Source organism: Zonotrichia leucophrys, chromosome 3 (assembly GCF_028769735.1).
Source record: "Zonotrichia leucophrys gambelii isolate GWCS_2022_RI chromosome 3, RI_Zleu_2.0, whole genome shotgun sequence".
Taxonomy (NCBI): domain Eukaryota; kingdom Metazoa; phylum Chordata; class Aves; order Passeriformes; family Passerellidae; genus Zonotrichia; species Zonotrichia leucophrys.
The window spans coordinates 22,156,974-22,172,093 of NC_088172.1; the positions used below are offsets into that span (position 1 = coordinate 22,156,974).

The following is a 15,120-nucleotide window of genomic DNA, read 5'->3' on the forward strand; positions in this document are numbered from 1 at the left end:
TTAAGCATATGATAAAATGTGTCTGCCTGCAAATATTACTTGGAATGGCCTCCAGCCCCTGCTAATTCCCAGACTATGCCCAGAATGGCCTGTGAAAGTACTAAATCATCTGGGCCAAAAGTTTGCCAGGGAGCAATCTCGTAATTTAACGCAGTGTGTAACTGAGTTTCAGTGCCAAGTGTCTGTAAAAATACATCCAGAGAACACATACATTGAAAGGATATAACGGTATTTTTTTCTCTTCAGTACATACATATTTCTGGCAATTAACAAAATCAAATAAATGCTAATATTTACATACTTGTCAACAAAATATCCGATAACAGGGCTCTCACTGGTTGTATTCGGTGGTTTCCAGGTAACAATAACATAGTCTCTGTTAGCATCATGGCATTTAACATCCATTGGTGCCCCTGGTGCTCCTGCGATCAATGCATCAGCATCTGGACCACAAATTAAAACAAATTGGTTTTGACCCGAACTCCTTTGATATACATCAAAAAGTCAAAGAGAATATTTTCAGTTCATTGTGCTATTTGTTTATATGAATGGAAGCCCAAACATTTCATGATGTACTAATTCACTACAATAATGATTCAGAACCATAATATCTATATTCTTATACAGAAAAAATGTTCAAGGATATTTTTGAGAACAGAAAAGTTTTTTAGGAACCAAAACCATCTTGTTTTTCATGAGAATTAAAAGCTTAACCCACCCATGTGTTTTTGATGCTCTGTCACACTGAAAGCTGTGACTCAGTGTGTTACCAATCAGACCAAGGTACTCAATAAAAAACATGCAGATTAGGAAAAAAATCTCTTCAAGAATGAAAAATTTGCAAACTCCTGGAACATTTATAACGCTACGTTTTATTTACAGTCTTAAATACCATCTTTAAGATAGCTTTTTGCAGCTTCATTTTGAGAGATATTGACTAATCTGGACCCACAACTCTTAATGAAATCTCTTAACAGGTAAAGTTCTCTCCCTTCAAAGGAAGATTTCTATAACAAAAAAATACCCTGTAGAGAGTCTAAATTTATAGAATCTAAACCAAATCAGTTGTGAATTAGTTTCTGCTCAGTATCAGATCACAGCCCCTATAAAAAAAGGCAAGAGAATGGCCAACAGACAACACTAGAGACTCCAGAGGACATGGCACAAGGCCAGGGTCCTGGGCATGCAAAGGCATCACATATAGTACAAAATAGACAAGAGAGATGCCTAAAATTTAGCCATCACTACAACAAAAACTTCTAAGAAAGTTTTTTTATTTATTAGAGGGTGTTTTTCACCTGAATAATGTCTTTTGTGGAATGTAACCTGAACAGAAATAGCTTTAGCAAATTGATCTCATTTTCCTAATGAGATCACGATGCCAGAGTGGCTTGTTCAAGACATACTGCAAAGCTGATGAAGCCCTTGCACTACTCCTGTGAGGAAGCTGGATTTCAGACCTCTGAAAAAGACATTCACTACCTGTACCCCACACAAACTGTCTGGATGACACTCCCACAAGGCACATATGTTCTAATATGTTTCCAAGAAGTACAAGCCTTAGAATTAATACAGCTACAGTGGCCTCAGTGGGGCAGTTACAGTTTGCCCACATCAAGGATGATGTCCAATGTCTTCAAGAGAGTGAAAGAACTGCTCAACCAGAAATATTTTTATCTTTCAATGAAAAAATATAAAACTGAATACTAAGTTCTGCTCACAGGTACATATAGAAGTTCATTTTTACTTCACTGAGAGCTGTGCATGGAAATGTGATGAAAAAGTCTAACCTTTATTCTATTTTAATACGTTTACCTCCTTTTATCTATGTCTCTTTTGAAAACTGTATTTCTTCAGTCAGCTAGTTTCTTACTGGTTAATGACATGACTATGACTGGTATAGTGGTGGGAATATTTCTTTGGCTTTCTCCTACACATATCCCTAAGACCAGGCACAAGATACAAGAATGCCCAACAAGGCTCATTCCCAATGTCTAATCTCTAAAGCCAAAACCATTACAGTGAGAACCGATTCTATGCAAAGATGTTTATTTCCTACCAGGAAAGGAGGTGAAAAATAAAGAAATAAGTTGTTACTTCACAAGTACAGTTTCTCTGTTTCTCCAGGAAACAAAATGTCATCAGGAGCATGCTCCTCTTGAAGCTCCCCATTCATGTGAGGTGACTGGTTTTTAGTGCAGACTACTATATACAAATGAAATTACTATGAAATTCCACAGGGCTACATTTCTTTCATACTTCAGTTATTAAATGGGTCTTTTTCATAAAAGTAAACTGCATAATGTTTTTTAATTTCTCCTCAAGAACCAGATTAAAAGTTTACCTCTTACAAACAGGAATGCACTGCATTCACTGATTCCACCTCTTGAAACCACGCGCAGGGTGTATAAACCTTCATCATCTTTGTTCAGATGAGAAAAGGAAAGAGCTGCCTGGCCTTCTCCAAAATACAGCTGTGTCCACTTGGAGTCCTTTAGCAGCACATCTGGAAGAGAAGACCCATCAGACACGTTAATATGCTGCTAGAACAACCTTCATCCTAGTGCAGTTCTCTGCCAACCAGGGACACAAACTAATATTTATGCCAGTTTTATTCAGAATTATAGTGCTTTGGATGCCATGGAAACTCTACAGAGAGTAAGTTGCATCTCTCTAAAATTATTTGATCAGTGACTTTTAGAGAACGTGAGGTCTAGTAATACACTATGCAGTGCCAACCACAAAATTCCTATCACTATTCTTTTGAATACACTGAGCGACAAAAATGTTACTCGCATTTAGAAATACTAACACGAAAACCTGCCAAACCTTATAATGAATGACAGGTGGGACCTTGTTTCATTTTTAATAAGTTTTGCTTGCTGTTCAGGTCAAATGTCAGTTTACTCAATTTTTTCTTCCAAATTTAAAAAAACAGATTTCAATTTAATCTGAAAACTGCTATAAATATACACCAAACTTTGATCTTCAAGGCATGCCTGTTGAGCACTGAATTAAATTAAATTTAAACTTCTCAAAGGTGAGAGGTGGTGACACATGATTAATGCACATTAATCTGATTACCTAATGAAACCAGAGCAAAAAGTGAAAAGGATGTTTACGCTAGGCAAGGGGCTTTCTCATGTCATCCTTTTAAATAACTGATAGGATTATTTTTGATTTTTAACTCCCTAAGGCCAATCACATACAAATTTATTGTAATCAATGCAGCAGAACTGTATTTAAAAGATCTGAATACCTTTGAATGTTCATTATTTTACAGTTAAATAGATTTTGGAGGTGACACTCAAACATTTGCAAAGCAATCAGTGTTCTCACCTACCAGCTGAGTTTCATAAGCAGGGATAAAACATGACACACATTTCAATAACAAAGCATGTGCAAGACACAAGCCACTAAATCTTGCAGCAGTAAATTGCATAATCAGCTAAGCATGTAGTAGTTTTATGAGAAGCACACAAACTAAATTCAATCACATTCCTTCCCATGAGATCCTTACCTAGAAAACCTGAGTGTCCCCTTTCTGTCATGCCTGCCACAATGGTACTCTGACTTGTGTAGAGAGACATTATGTACTTTAAATTAAATCAGAAAATATCTTCACATAGAAACTTTAACCAATGTATGAGCTCTGCAGAAAATCCTAAGCATAAAAATATTGATTAACCAGCATCTCTGAAAAGCTGGTCACTTATTTAGACTCAAAGTTTCAGTGGATTGGTAGCCACTATTGTTTGAGTATATAGAAATTGTAGGCAAGCCTGCAATGATACTAAGGCCAGAATGACCCATTTCCATTCTTTAAGTGTACCTGATAGCAGAAATTGAGGAGGCAGTTGTGTTTGGTAAGGACAGCAAAACTTCTCTTCCCCACACAAGGCCAAAGATTCACCAGAAATTAACAGAAGTCTGCTTTTTTTAATGCAGTCTGGATGAACGACTTTGTAGGCAAGACAATTAGAATAAAGTTTGGACATATTTAAAAGTTCCAATACAACAAGTATCCATAAGCCTGCCACAATAAAATCACAAATACAAGTTCTCACTCTTCACAGTCTATTCATGTGTTGTGCTCTGTTATTTTCCCCAGAATTTACTTGCAGAAGACTAATCCTCAGAAGCAATGTGTCTCAAACCTCACATGCTGTTTATAATATGTAAGATAATTTTCCTAATACATGACATTGATTAAAATTCATACAAAGAGCGGGGAACTACTATATACTGAAATTTATTTTCATCATGTATTTTTTGTTCTGCTGAAATTTTAGCTAGATTCTTCAATCCATATTTTTCCTCCTGAAATCAATTATTTTTTTCTACATTACAATATAAATGGCTGCAGAATGCTGGTATATAAAGCTTTATAGTGTTTATATGACATTAGAGATCAATAATGGAAAATTCCTATTATCAGCTGAAGTCATGTCCAGATTAGATATACATTCCTGAAGCATTATTTTGATTTTTTTCTTTCAGTATCTTGACTGGTTCTTTCAGTATCCTAAATTGTTCTAAGTGGGCCATGAATAATAGACATCATATTCATGTTTGTGAAATCCCAAATCAATTCAGAGGATTTCACTGAGCTGACTTATATGCCCCTAGGAGTCTACTAGATACCCTCAGTAAGGCTCACTAGTGTGAACATTATTTATACTAGATAAGCACATACCTCTCCTGTGTATAATTATAAGTAAATCATACATATCCATCTCAGGGCTTTAGTTGCTAATATTTGATTAACACAAACTGAAAAATTTTAGGAAGAGTACTGTTAGAACGCATGAAACAGAAGCCTCTCTGAGTCCCTCAGAGAGAGAAAGGAGGGCAGTGATTGAATTGGAACCTTTAGAGAAACTGGAATATATTAAACCACACAGACATGAAGTAGGAGTGTAAGTTTCAGTTTTAAGTGAGTAGAAACATATCTTAAGTGCCTTACGAAACTGTGTTAGGTAGTAAAAAGCCCTGAAGCCTACTTTAAAGTTCAGAAGTGTTACCTTTCAGAAAATTAATTTAGCTCCAGACATAAGGAAAACATAGCAGAACATTGCTTGCATTTCTAGATAGAACAGATTTGCATGAACAGATAGAACTACGTGCACAGATTTTGTGTAAGAACTGACACTACTTCCGCACATTAGAATTAAGGTCGGATAGGTGTAGGAAGAATGCTTTAGAATCGTGTTTTCAGCCGATTGGATGATTCATGGATAAAATCCCCCTGTATTGGGATGCAAAGGAGGTGGTAGTAACTTCTGCTAACTGCTACTGCTTTTGCTGCTTCTGCTTGGAACATCCAGACTCTATGCCAGAAAGCTTTTAGCACAGACTTGAATACTCCCAACTCTTTGCCTTCGAGGCTGATGCATCCATGCAATAAACAACTTCACAACAACAGCTCCTGTCTCTTGGAAGACCCAAAACCCACTCATAATTCAACAGAGTTCAGTCTTAATGCAAGAGCAGAATTAAATATTATCTCTCTAAAGAACCAGAATATCTTAAGCACATGAGGTTGGACAAGTTATTAACTTCTCATTGCTCATATTTATGCATTGCCTCCAGCTCTCAAGGGACTCAACACAGAGAACTGTAGCACATAACAAAGGTTTGTAACGCATGAATTCCTGCTGAGTTTTGGAAAAAGTTCTGCCAGTTAATGCACCTGTATACCTCTTGGAAATATTGTGATCCACGTACTTGTAATAAAGGAAAAATCTGAGCTTGTATGTAACATCCTATTTCACAGAAGTAGAATAACGGGATGAACACCTATCTAACTCCCTACCAAAAATCTATTGGCTTAAAACAGATCAAGTTTTCATCTCAAGTTTTCACAAATAAGGACTTATTAAGTTAAATAAGGGGAGAAAAAAAGATCATAGTACTATTACATATCAAGGAATTATCTTGTCATTATGAAAGAACAAAGAGAGAGTCATGAGCTTTGGTTCATAGTGCAAGAAAATTTCATGACCAATGAAAAGTGGAATACTGGGCATTCCTTGAAAATTAGAAGTTCTTCTTAGCTGCAGTTTCAAATTTAGAATTTGAGATATTTGTCACCTTGTGAAGTTGCACCCAGTAAGCAACAAAGTAAAGGTACACTTGAAAATGACAGTTCATCTGAGAGTGAAGTAAGAGATTTTTTTTAAAAATCCTGAAGCATATAGCGAAATTTCTTTATCTTTCAGTGGGAACAGAATCTGAGTTAAAGTATCAGCCTTAGATTTTAGGTTATTCACGAAACAGAAAAAGCCATTTTTATTATCTCATATTTTTTATTTTAGTGACATCTGACACCTAATAGCTCATTACAAGGAAGTATCCACAATGATAGAAAAATAGGAATGAAAAATTAAGTAGCAGTTTTTCCCTGAAGAATCAGATGTGGATCTGTGTAAAACCATAATGTACATGAAACAAAAGGCACAAAAAGCAGTAACAAAATGGTTCTTCTTCTGATTTTTGTAATATTGAATTTTCTTGACTGCCTTATTAATCTTACTGTAATTTCATCGGTTTATTCATCACATTTTATCCACTATGGAAATTTCTGCGAATTTTTTTGGGACCAGTCTGAACACCAGTCTTGGAAGTCCACCATTCTCAAATGTGGTCCATCTGGGGAAAGGTCTAACCACTCAAAAATAGCCAAGGCTTTCCTTAAATCTGCAGGTAGAATAATTATTTTACAATCCTACACAGGTTGTGGTTGGTGAAAAGTGGTGGGTTAAATATCGACAACAGGCTGCTATCCTAAGCTCTAAGTAGCTAATTTTATATTTCAAAACCCTTCTTTGCTGCAGTGAACAAACAGTACTCATCCAGGGTTTGTGTACCAGTCACCCCAGTATATGATAAGTTTAGCAATGTTGTTCCGAGTGCTTCAAGGTAAGACTGTTTCACCTGGCATGACACAGGTTTTCACAGACAAAAGAGACAAGGCAGGAAACCTACTAACATGGCACATAAACAGCAGAGCCAACATATGTGTATCAGGCCTGGCTTCTATAAGTATTGCCTAACTGATCTGATATGATCTTAATATAAAATTCACAATAAATGCTGGAGCAAGATTAAAGTGGAGAGCCATACCTCAGTACTTCAAACTTTAATTTACTGCTCTGTGAGTACCCTTCAGCTCAGTGGTCACAGTATTCAACTAAGAGCCATTGTGAAATCTAAGAACTGGCTTTGGATCTCTTCCAAGTAACTGTTCTAACTATTGTACTATCACAATATGAGGTTACCTCCTGCTGTTATTAATGTGTGCTCAAAAAAATGTTGACCAAGTCACTTAATTGAGAGTGCAGGACTATAAATTCTAACTAGAGATATTTTTTTTCTCTATCCCAAATTTAATTCTGAGAATATAACACTCTAAACCTGACCTCCATCCTCAATGTCTCCTCCAGCATTTTCCAGGTAGATTCTATTCAGTGTAATAACTTACCATCTCTATACCACTCAGCCCGAGGTCGTAGTCTTTTCAACTCTGGAGTGATCAACATAGAACACTTCAAGGTCAGTGTTTCACCTTCAGTTGCAAAAGTGACTCCAAACTTCTCCAGAAACTGGACATCAATGTGGGTGAAGCAAACATCATGTGACAGGGGCACTATGCATGAGAAAATGAAAGGGTTCTTGAGTACAAGTAAACTGTACTTGGCACAGATTAGTGTCTGATCTGAGCAGGAGAGGAATTTTCTGTTATACTGTATGCTGATCTAGAAATTCGACTAGGAAAGCAAGAGCATCTGGACAGCTCCTACTGTAACTCAGTGCTTAGAAAGCAAAGTCAGAAGAAGCAAGTTGTATCCAGTTTGCTCATCTGTAAAACATTGCCCTGACAAGAGGACATTAATTATCTAAGCAAATAGAAAAAAAAAGGCTTACAGTGGAAGGGCATTAGCGCAGCTGGGTGAGGCTCTTCCTCCTCTCTGAACCCTATGAATAAACACAGAAGAAACATTCAATGACATGACCATTATATTTATTTATTGTTCTAAGTATGAAGTAGGACTTACTTCGCACAATCACAGCACAATTAGTTGATGCCTGACCATGGACATTTGTTGCAACTGCTGAATAGGTTGCAGAATCATCAAAGTCAGCTCTGAAAAGGGGAAGGAGAAAAACAGATGTCTCTATATGCAAAGAAAAATTCTTTTAATGATTGATATTACAAACTAAAATATGTCAACCATCAGGAAAGCGTACAAAGCTCTTTACTGGTAGGGAAAGTGTAGAAAGCTCTTTGCTGTCTACACAGTGCAAGAAATCCATGCAAGACAATCAGGAAGCTGCAACTGTTTTAACTGCAGTTTTATCTCAGTTTAGTGTGCAGGCTGCATTAACTTTAGCAAACTGGAAATGACCTTCAGAGAATGATCAAAAGGAGATAGCTGGACAATGCCACTCTGACTATACCCTTTCTGTATGTAACCTTCTTTAATCTATCTTGCCTTTCTGCCATATTTTAGAAAAGAGACATAGAATAAAAGTACATGTCATTCTTGCTAAAATCGTGCCTTCTGTGGCTATTCCCATCTGGAAGACACTGGTATTTTTTGCTCTCTTATATCTCAATCCAGGAAAATGATAAAAACTCAGGAGCACTGCTCAAAATTGTTTATGTGCATATATGGTTTGGTTTGTTTGATATTTTAGTGGGAAAAAAAATCATTATGCAAGGACAATATAAACAAATATAAAGCAAAAAATAATTACTTGGTGCAAAACGCTGATAGATTGTCTCACTTAATACATCCTTCCTTGAAGTTCCATGAGCACAGATATGACCAGTTAAGGTAAAGGTACAAACCTTGATGCCCTAGTTCTTCTCTTATTTAAAATGGAGTCCATCATGAATAGTTTATTTAGTAATAAATTTAATGGAGGCCACTCAAAAGTTTTCAATTATGAGATACAATAGTGTGAATGCATCCATTTAGTTTCTTCTCAGAAGAACAAATTTGTGTCTTCTTGGAAACTGCCAAGTGATGAAATTCTGATTGCACTTGTCCTCTAAAAGGTCATGTATCCCAGATGCGGGAGAAGGAATATGTGAGGGGGTTTTATGGAAATTGCAAAACAGGATGCCAATTTTGGAGTATATAGCAGCTGTCACAGAGACATCAGACATCCATTTTTCACTTCTTGCATATGTTCTGGACAGTGTCATATCATAAAAATTATACTATCAGTACTGCGATGGCTAAAGCACAACTTGATGAAAATCCCGTTAAATTGCAATTTATCTCTAAATTTACAGGTCTAACAGCTCCTCCTGGAGGCAACCCTACAGCCACATATTTCACAAAATCAAGAAATCAATTGCAAAGTCTATCATACAATTAATTATCAAAGACAAAAGGGTAAGTCCTAAGACTAGACTACAGTCTTAACCAAAAAGTCTGCAGTTGGGTAGGAAATCCTAGTACAGTCTGGACAGGCATAGTGAGACTGAAAAACAATTTTAAAGAATTAAAATCATAGAATTGTTAAATTTGGAAAAGACCTCTAAGATCATCAAGTCCAACTGTCAACCCAGCACTACCACCATGTTAAACTATTAAACCATGACTTCCATGGGCCAGAGCTGCAGGATTTTTGAAAACTTCCAGGAATGGGAACTCAACCACTTCCCTGATCAGCCTGGTCCAATGCTTGGCAACCCTTTCAGTAAAGAAATTTTTCTTAATATCTAAAAACTAAACCTCGCTGGTGCAGTTGAGGCAATTTTCTCTTGCCTTGTCACTTGGGCAAAGAGCCTGGCCCCACCTGGCCAGGCTTTGAGGCAGCCTCCTTTGAGGCAGTTGTAGGAGCAATAAGGTCCCTCTGAGCCTCTTTTTTTCTGCAGGCTAAACACCTCCACTTCCCTCAGCTGCTTCTCACAGGACTTGTGCCTCAGACCCTTCACCAGCTCCACTGCCTTTCTCTGGACACACTGCAGCACCTCAATGTTCTTCTTGCAGTGAGGGGCCCAGAACTGAACACAGGACTCCAGGTGTGGCCCCAGCAGTGCTGAGTACAGGGGGACAATCCCTGCCCTGCTCCTGCTGGCCACACTATTGCTGATTTGGACCAGGATGCCACTGGCCTTCCTGGGCACCTGGGCACACTCTGGCTCATGTTCAGCTGCTGTCAACCAGCACCTCCAGGTCCTTTTCCACTGGGCAGCTTTCCAGACACTCTGTGCCCAACTTGTAGCTTGCTTGGGGTTGTTTGGATCCAAGGGCAGGATTCATAATTTTGCCTTGTTGAACCACACACAGCTTGCCTCAGCCCGTTGATCCAGCCTGTCCAGATCCCTCTGCAGACCCTTCCCACCCTCCAACAGATAAGCACTCCTTCCCAAATTGGTGACATCTGCAGACCGACTGAGGCTGCACCTGTTCCCCTCATCCACATCACTGATGACAGTATCAGAGTTCTTGCTCCAGCACTGAGCACTGGGGATCACCACTTGTGACTGGCACTAGCTGGATGTAATCTCATTCATCACCATTCTCTGAGCTGGACGCTATTTAACAGTTTGTTTCCATGAAGGATTTTAAGGAAATTACAATACCTGTGCCCAGAGCTATATAAAGCTTAACTGATTCTGGACTTGTTTGAGAGATGTTAGACTTGACAGCACTTCTTCACAATGAATTTTTAAAAGCAGAACATTTTTTTCACTATCCCAGTTTCACACTGTTTAACACTTGTGTAATAAAATGCCAAAAAGCAATGTAAAACTGCAGTAAAGGACAATTTCCTAAGGCATGTTATGCCTCTATACTGAAATGTGCATAGTCCGTGCATTTATCACAGCCTGGTACAGTATCTTACTATAGCAAGTTAACAACAAATGAAGAAGTTCAAAAATTTCTTACAAGGGGCATTGCAGAATTAACTGTTCTGTAGCTTTAAGGCATTTTTGTCACTCTGCTATATCACTAACTTAAGAATCTATATATAGAGAACATACAGTAAATAGTGTAAATATAGTAGGTAGTATATTTAATAACATATATTACAAATTAGCAAATTAAACAGCACTCATCCCCAGAAACTGGATCTTGATTTCCCTTATGTTGATGCTTTAAACATGCCTTGCCAAGCCTTGGTGTGCTCCAGCTCACCAAAAGGATTCCCACACACAGCTCAGGAGACAGTGAAGGACCTTTTCCAGAAAGCAGTCTGGATGTCTGGCAGCCCTGTCCTGAAGGGTGAGAAAATGACTCTGTCTCACACCAGGAGGTCACTGTGGCAGAGCATGTCTTTAATTTGCTGGGCAGGCACAGCCCAGGAGTGCAATTCCTAGGCACCAGTGGCAGGAATATATCACAGCACGCCCTGCAGTCCTTGTCCCCAAGTACCTGCCCTACAAAGGCTTCCTGCCCTTCAAGCCACAGCCCAACCCACATCCTGCCAAAGACCCACAGAGGTGCACAGTGTCCTCCTACAACTGCAAAGCCAGGTTTCCCCTGGATGAGCCAGACCCTGTCAAAGGATGGTGCACACTGACCTGTCCTGGCAGGACACTGCTGGGAGAGCCATCCTGTGTGTGCTGACCAGCCCTGATCCCTGCCTGGCCTGGGCATGGCTTAGACAGCACACAGCACCCAGCTCATAAATGAGTGATGAACATTTCACCAGCACCGCTGCACTAGGCCATTTCCTCACATAAACAAAGCATTACTTCAGGCTGCTTCACTTCTCTTAAATCCAACTTAACTGCTCTCTAACATTTTGTTGTTCCTATAGAGTGCTCACAACAAAGATAAAAACACAGCATGGCTTGACTGAGGTTAACTCTGATTGAATCTCACTTTAAACCAGTCATCATCTGCTCTCAGTGTTGACTTCATTTTCCAGTAGAACACCAGATAAAATTGTTAAATAGGAACCAATATCTGTAAGAATTACACAGGACTTAGGATCTAAAGAGAGATTTATTTTTAAAAAACAGGTGGCCTAAAAGTAATCCAGAAAATAAAGAAACATGTATTGTGGACTAACTTGGGGTCCCAAACTGTACTGAACCACTCAAAGTGTCAGAAACGTAAAGGTGTAAGAACTGCAAAGTTGTCTCCCGAAAAGGAAGAAGTAGAATGGGAGATATCTGATTAACTTTTCAAATGGATATATATCTGTGCTCATCTAAATTCCCTCCCCATAGTTTTGCTCTCTTAAGAAACAGCAAGAAACATCTTTTGATGAGCTCTGGTTGTGATGGTGTCCAAGGTAGAGAAAACAGAAAATAATCTTAAATGTCTCTAGAACAGACAGGAGATTCATAAAAGGGTCATATCTTTAGCCAAATGAAGTTCAAAATCTAGAAGTAAATATTTCACAAAAGTTAGTAATAGAGTTATAATTAATTTTCTCAGGAAGAGCATTAGAAGTAACTGACCAAATAGCTGACCACATTCTTAAAGCACCCTTTGTTTTTTTTTTATAAAGAGAAAGGAGGCTCTTACAGTTATTACGAACACATAATTCCACAGGCCAGGCACTTCTTGCTATTTAAGAGGTCAAAACAACTAACTCTACCCATTTTCTGCAGCTTACTGCTTTGAAAGCAATTTATATGTCTTTGCTATGATCACTCCTCTGACTATCCAGAAGAGACATAATCTTAGACAGCCTAGTACTCACTGAGACCCCTTTAAATCTTATATTGGAAATGTAGGGTTTTAGTGGCTAGGAGCTAGACAGAACTTTTGTTTCATATTCACTGTCAAGAAAGTTGGACAGGATGGTAAGTTACATAATGTTCTGACTTTTCTTTTGTGCCAGATAATGCTCAGATGGAGGATTATCCTGGAAATTATCTATTTCCTTGTATGCTAAAAGAATCTTAGATTTCCTAAATTGCACTGTAAAGTGCACTGAGTCAAGACCTGCTAGAATCTACATTTGTAGTACCCAGGAGGCAAGGTGTGGTCTAACAGTTATTCTTGTTTTATGATGGAGAATGTGTTTTTCAGCCTTTACAAAGGTCAGATAAAATATGCATAGAGTACATTTAGATAGCATAAAATGTGACTGCAGAGCTGTATCTGTCCCAAGGTACTAATACTTTTTTGCAAATATTAAATTGCTCTGAATCCACATGAGGTTCTGAAGTGCTAATACTTGTGTGGGGAATATTCCCCAGGCAGATACATCTATTTAAAAGGCATATATTCATCCAACTGCCTAGTGTACATTTAAACACAAGAATTAAGAGTGAAACAGCATCTTTGCCTGAATTAGAACACAATTCAGTGCATGTAAGGAACACGAGGCAGTATGTAGTAAATTACAGAGTTAAAAATTACTCCTTTGAATTCAAATGACAAAATTTTCAGTGTTATGTGACATCAAATTGTGGAAATACTCTGCAGAACTGCCATATCCTGCCCTGATTCTCCAGACAGAATGAATCTGACTGATTCTTTTTGTTTGATTGGATTTCATGTTTACGGAAGAGGGACCTCATTTCCCCATTTCCTGAAGCCCCCAGCTACAGCAGCTTATAGGGGACAGTGACTGGCAAACCAGCAGATCAGGGATTTGGGGGCTGTTGTTTGCCTTTCAGCAAGGAAAGGAGAGCAGCACACCATTTTGCTGCCTGTACAGCCACTGATACTGCATTCCTGCAAAACCCAGGGAGCTGCAGTCCACCCACCCGGCACAGCCAAAGGCTCTGCGGGCTCCGCCGGAGGATTGCCTGAGTCCCAGCACCTCTGCCCTGCCCTGCTCCCCCTCCGGCGGAGAAAGGGCGCGCCGCGTTCTCCAGATTAAATCATCTCGAGCTTTTCGTGCCTAATCAAACTAAAATAGCACTCTACTGACCGCACAGGGTCATTTGTTAAATGAGAATAGCTAGAAGAGAGGGCTCATTCAATTTTTAAGCTTTCATTTTTTGAGGCGGTGCGGGTAGTGCTGAGGGCGGGGGCGCCGGAGCAGAGGCCGGCAGAGTTACAGTGCACTCTGCAGGCCTTGCCTGTGCCGGCAGAGTTACAGTGCACTCTGCCGGCTGGAGTTACACTGCATTACACTGCATTCTGCAGGCCCTGCCTGTGCCGGCAGAGTTACACTGCATTCTGCCGGCTGGAGTTACGCTGCATTACACTGCACTCTGCCTGTCCAGCAGGAGTTACACTGCACTCTGCCGGCTGGAGTTACACTGCATTACACTGCACTCTGCCGGCTCTGCTGCACGCTGCTGCTGCTGCTGCAGCTCCAAACCTGCTCCTCTGTCACTGCTTGGGCTGGGACTTCATCAAACAGGAAAGGGAGAGGGCCCTAAGGAAAGGCAAAATGCTGTCAGACCTTGAGCCCTATATACATGAACCTGTGTGTATATGAATCAGTTGTATATATGAACCAGCGTGGCCACACCACACTGGCAGTGCCCTGGAATGTCTGATGTTCCCTGCCCAGCTCAGCTCATCTTCCTGCTCACTGAGGGGTGGGAGTCAGGAATGGCCCCAGGGAGGAGCATCCTGCAGTCTCCTCTACACACCAGTCAATGTAGCTGGGAGTATAACACAGTCGATCACAGCTAAATAAAACCAGGTGGTCCATTTAAGAAGTCTTCACAGTAAACAAACACAAAAGCCCAACTCTGTTGCTAAACAAGTGTTAGCAACCAAGAAGTTTAAAATGTTACAACTGTTAATTTCTAAGACATTCCCTAAGAAATATTTTTCAGCTGTTTCATAAAGCAATGGCCACCCTCGTCTTGACTACTACTGATACAGAAATCTTTTCTTTTACTATGTGCCTATCCATAGTTAAATTATGTGAGATAAAAAAATACATTTAAACAAACCCTTACATTCTCAGACACGTATAATTTATTTGAACTACCAGGAGCTTTTCCTCCAAGGATTCCTCACAGTCTCCTCCTAATAACCTATCAGATGTGAGTTGAAAGATGGGATGAACCACTACCCCAGTGCATATCACTTCTGCAATCATTATGAGATCTGCAAAGAACAGATTTAAACTCTAAACTCCTTTTCTTCACTGCTCAAGGGAGACCTTGAGCTCAAACTCCAATTTGAAGAAGTTTAAAAAGAACAAGGAAATACTATATAATCATGATAG

The 15,120-nt window shown here is 39.2% G+C and overlaps 1 protein-coding gene across 1 annotated transcript in view; it reads right to left on the reverse strand.

The window, feature by feature from the left end:
* Positions 1 to 15,120, reverse strand: part of MYOM2 (myomesin 2) — a 75,317-nt gene that overhangs the window by 46,850 nt on the left and 13,347 nt on the right. Inside the window, exons 8-12 of the mRNA XM_064710124.1 lie at positions 8,058 to 8,146; positions 7,927 to 7,977; positions 7,484 to 7,648; positions 2,345 to 2,506; positions 302 to 443 (exon numbers count right to left, since the gene is read on the reverse strand). Of these exons, the coding sequence (XP_064566194.1) occupies positions 302 to 443; positions 2,345 to 2,506; positions 7,484 to 7,648; positions 7,927 to 7,977; positions 8,058 to 8,146 (609 nt within the window). The remainder of the gene's footprint in view (positions 1 to 301; positions 444 to 2,344; positions 2,507 to 7,483; positions 7,649 to 7,926; positions 7,978 to 8,057; positions 8,147 to 15,120) is intronic.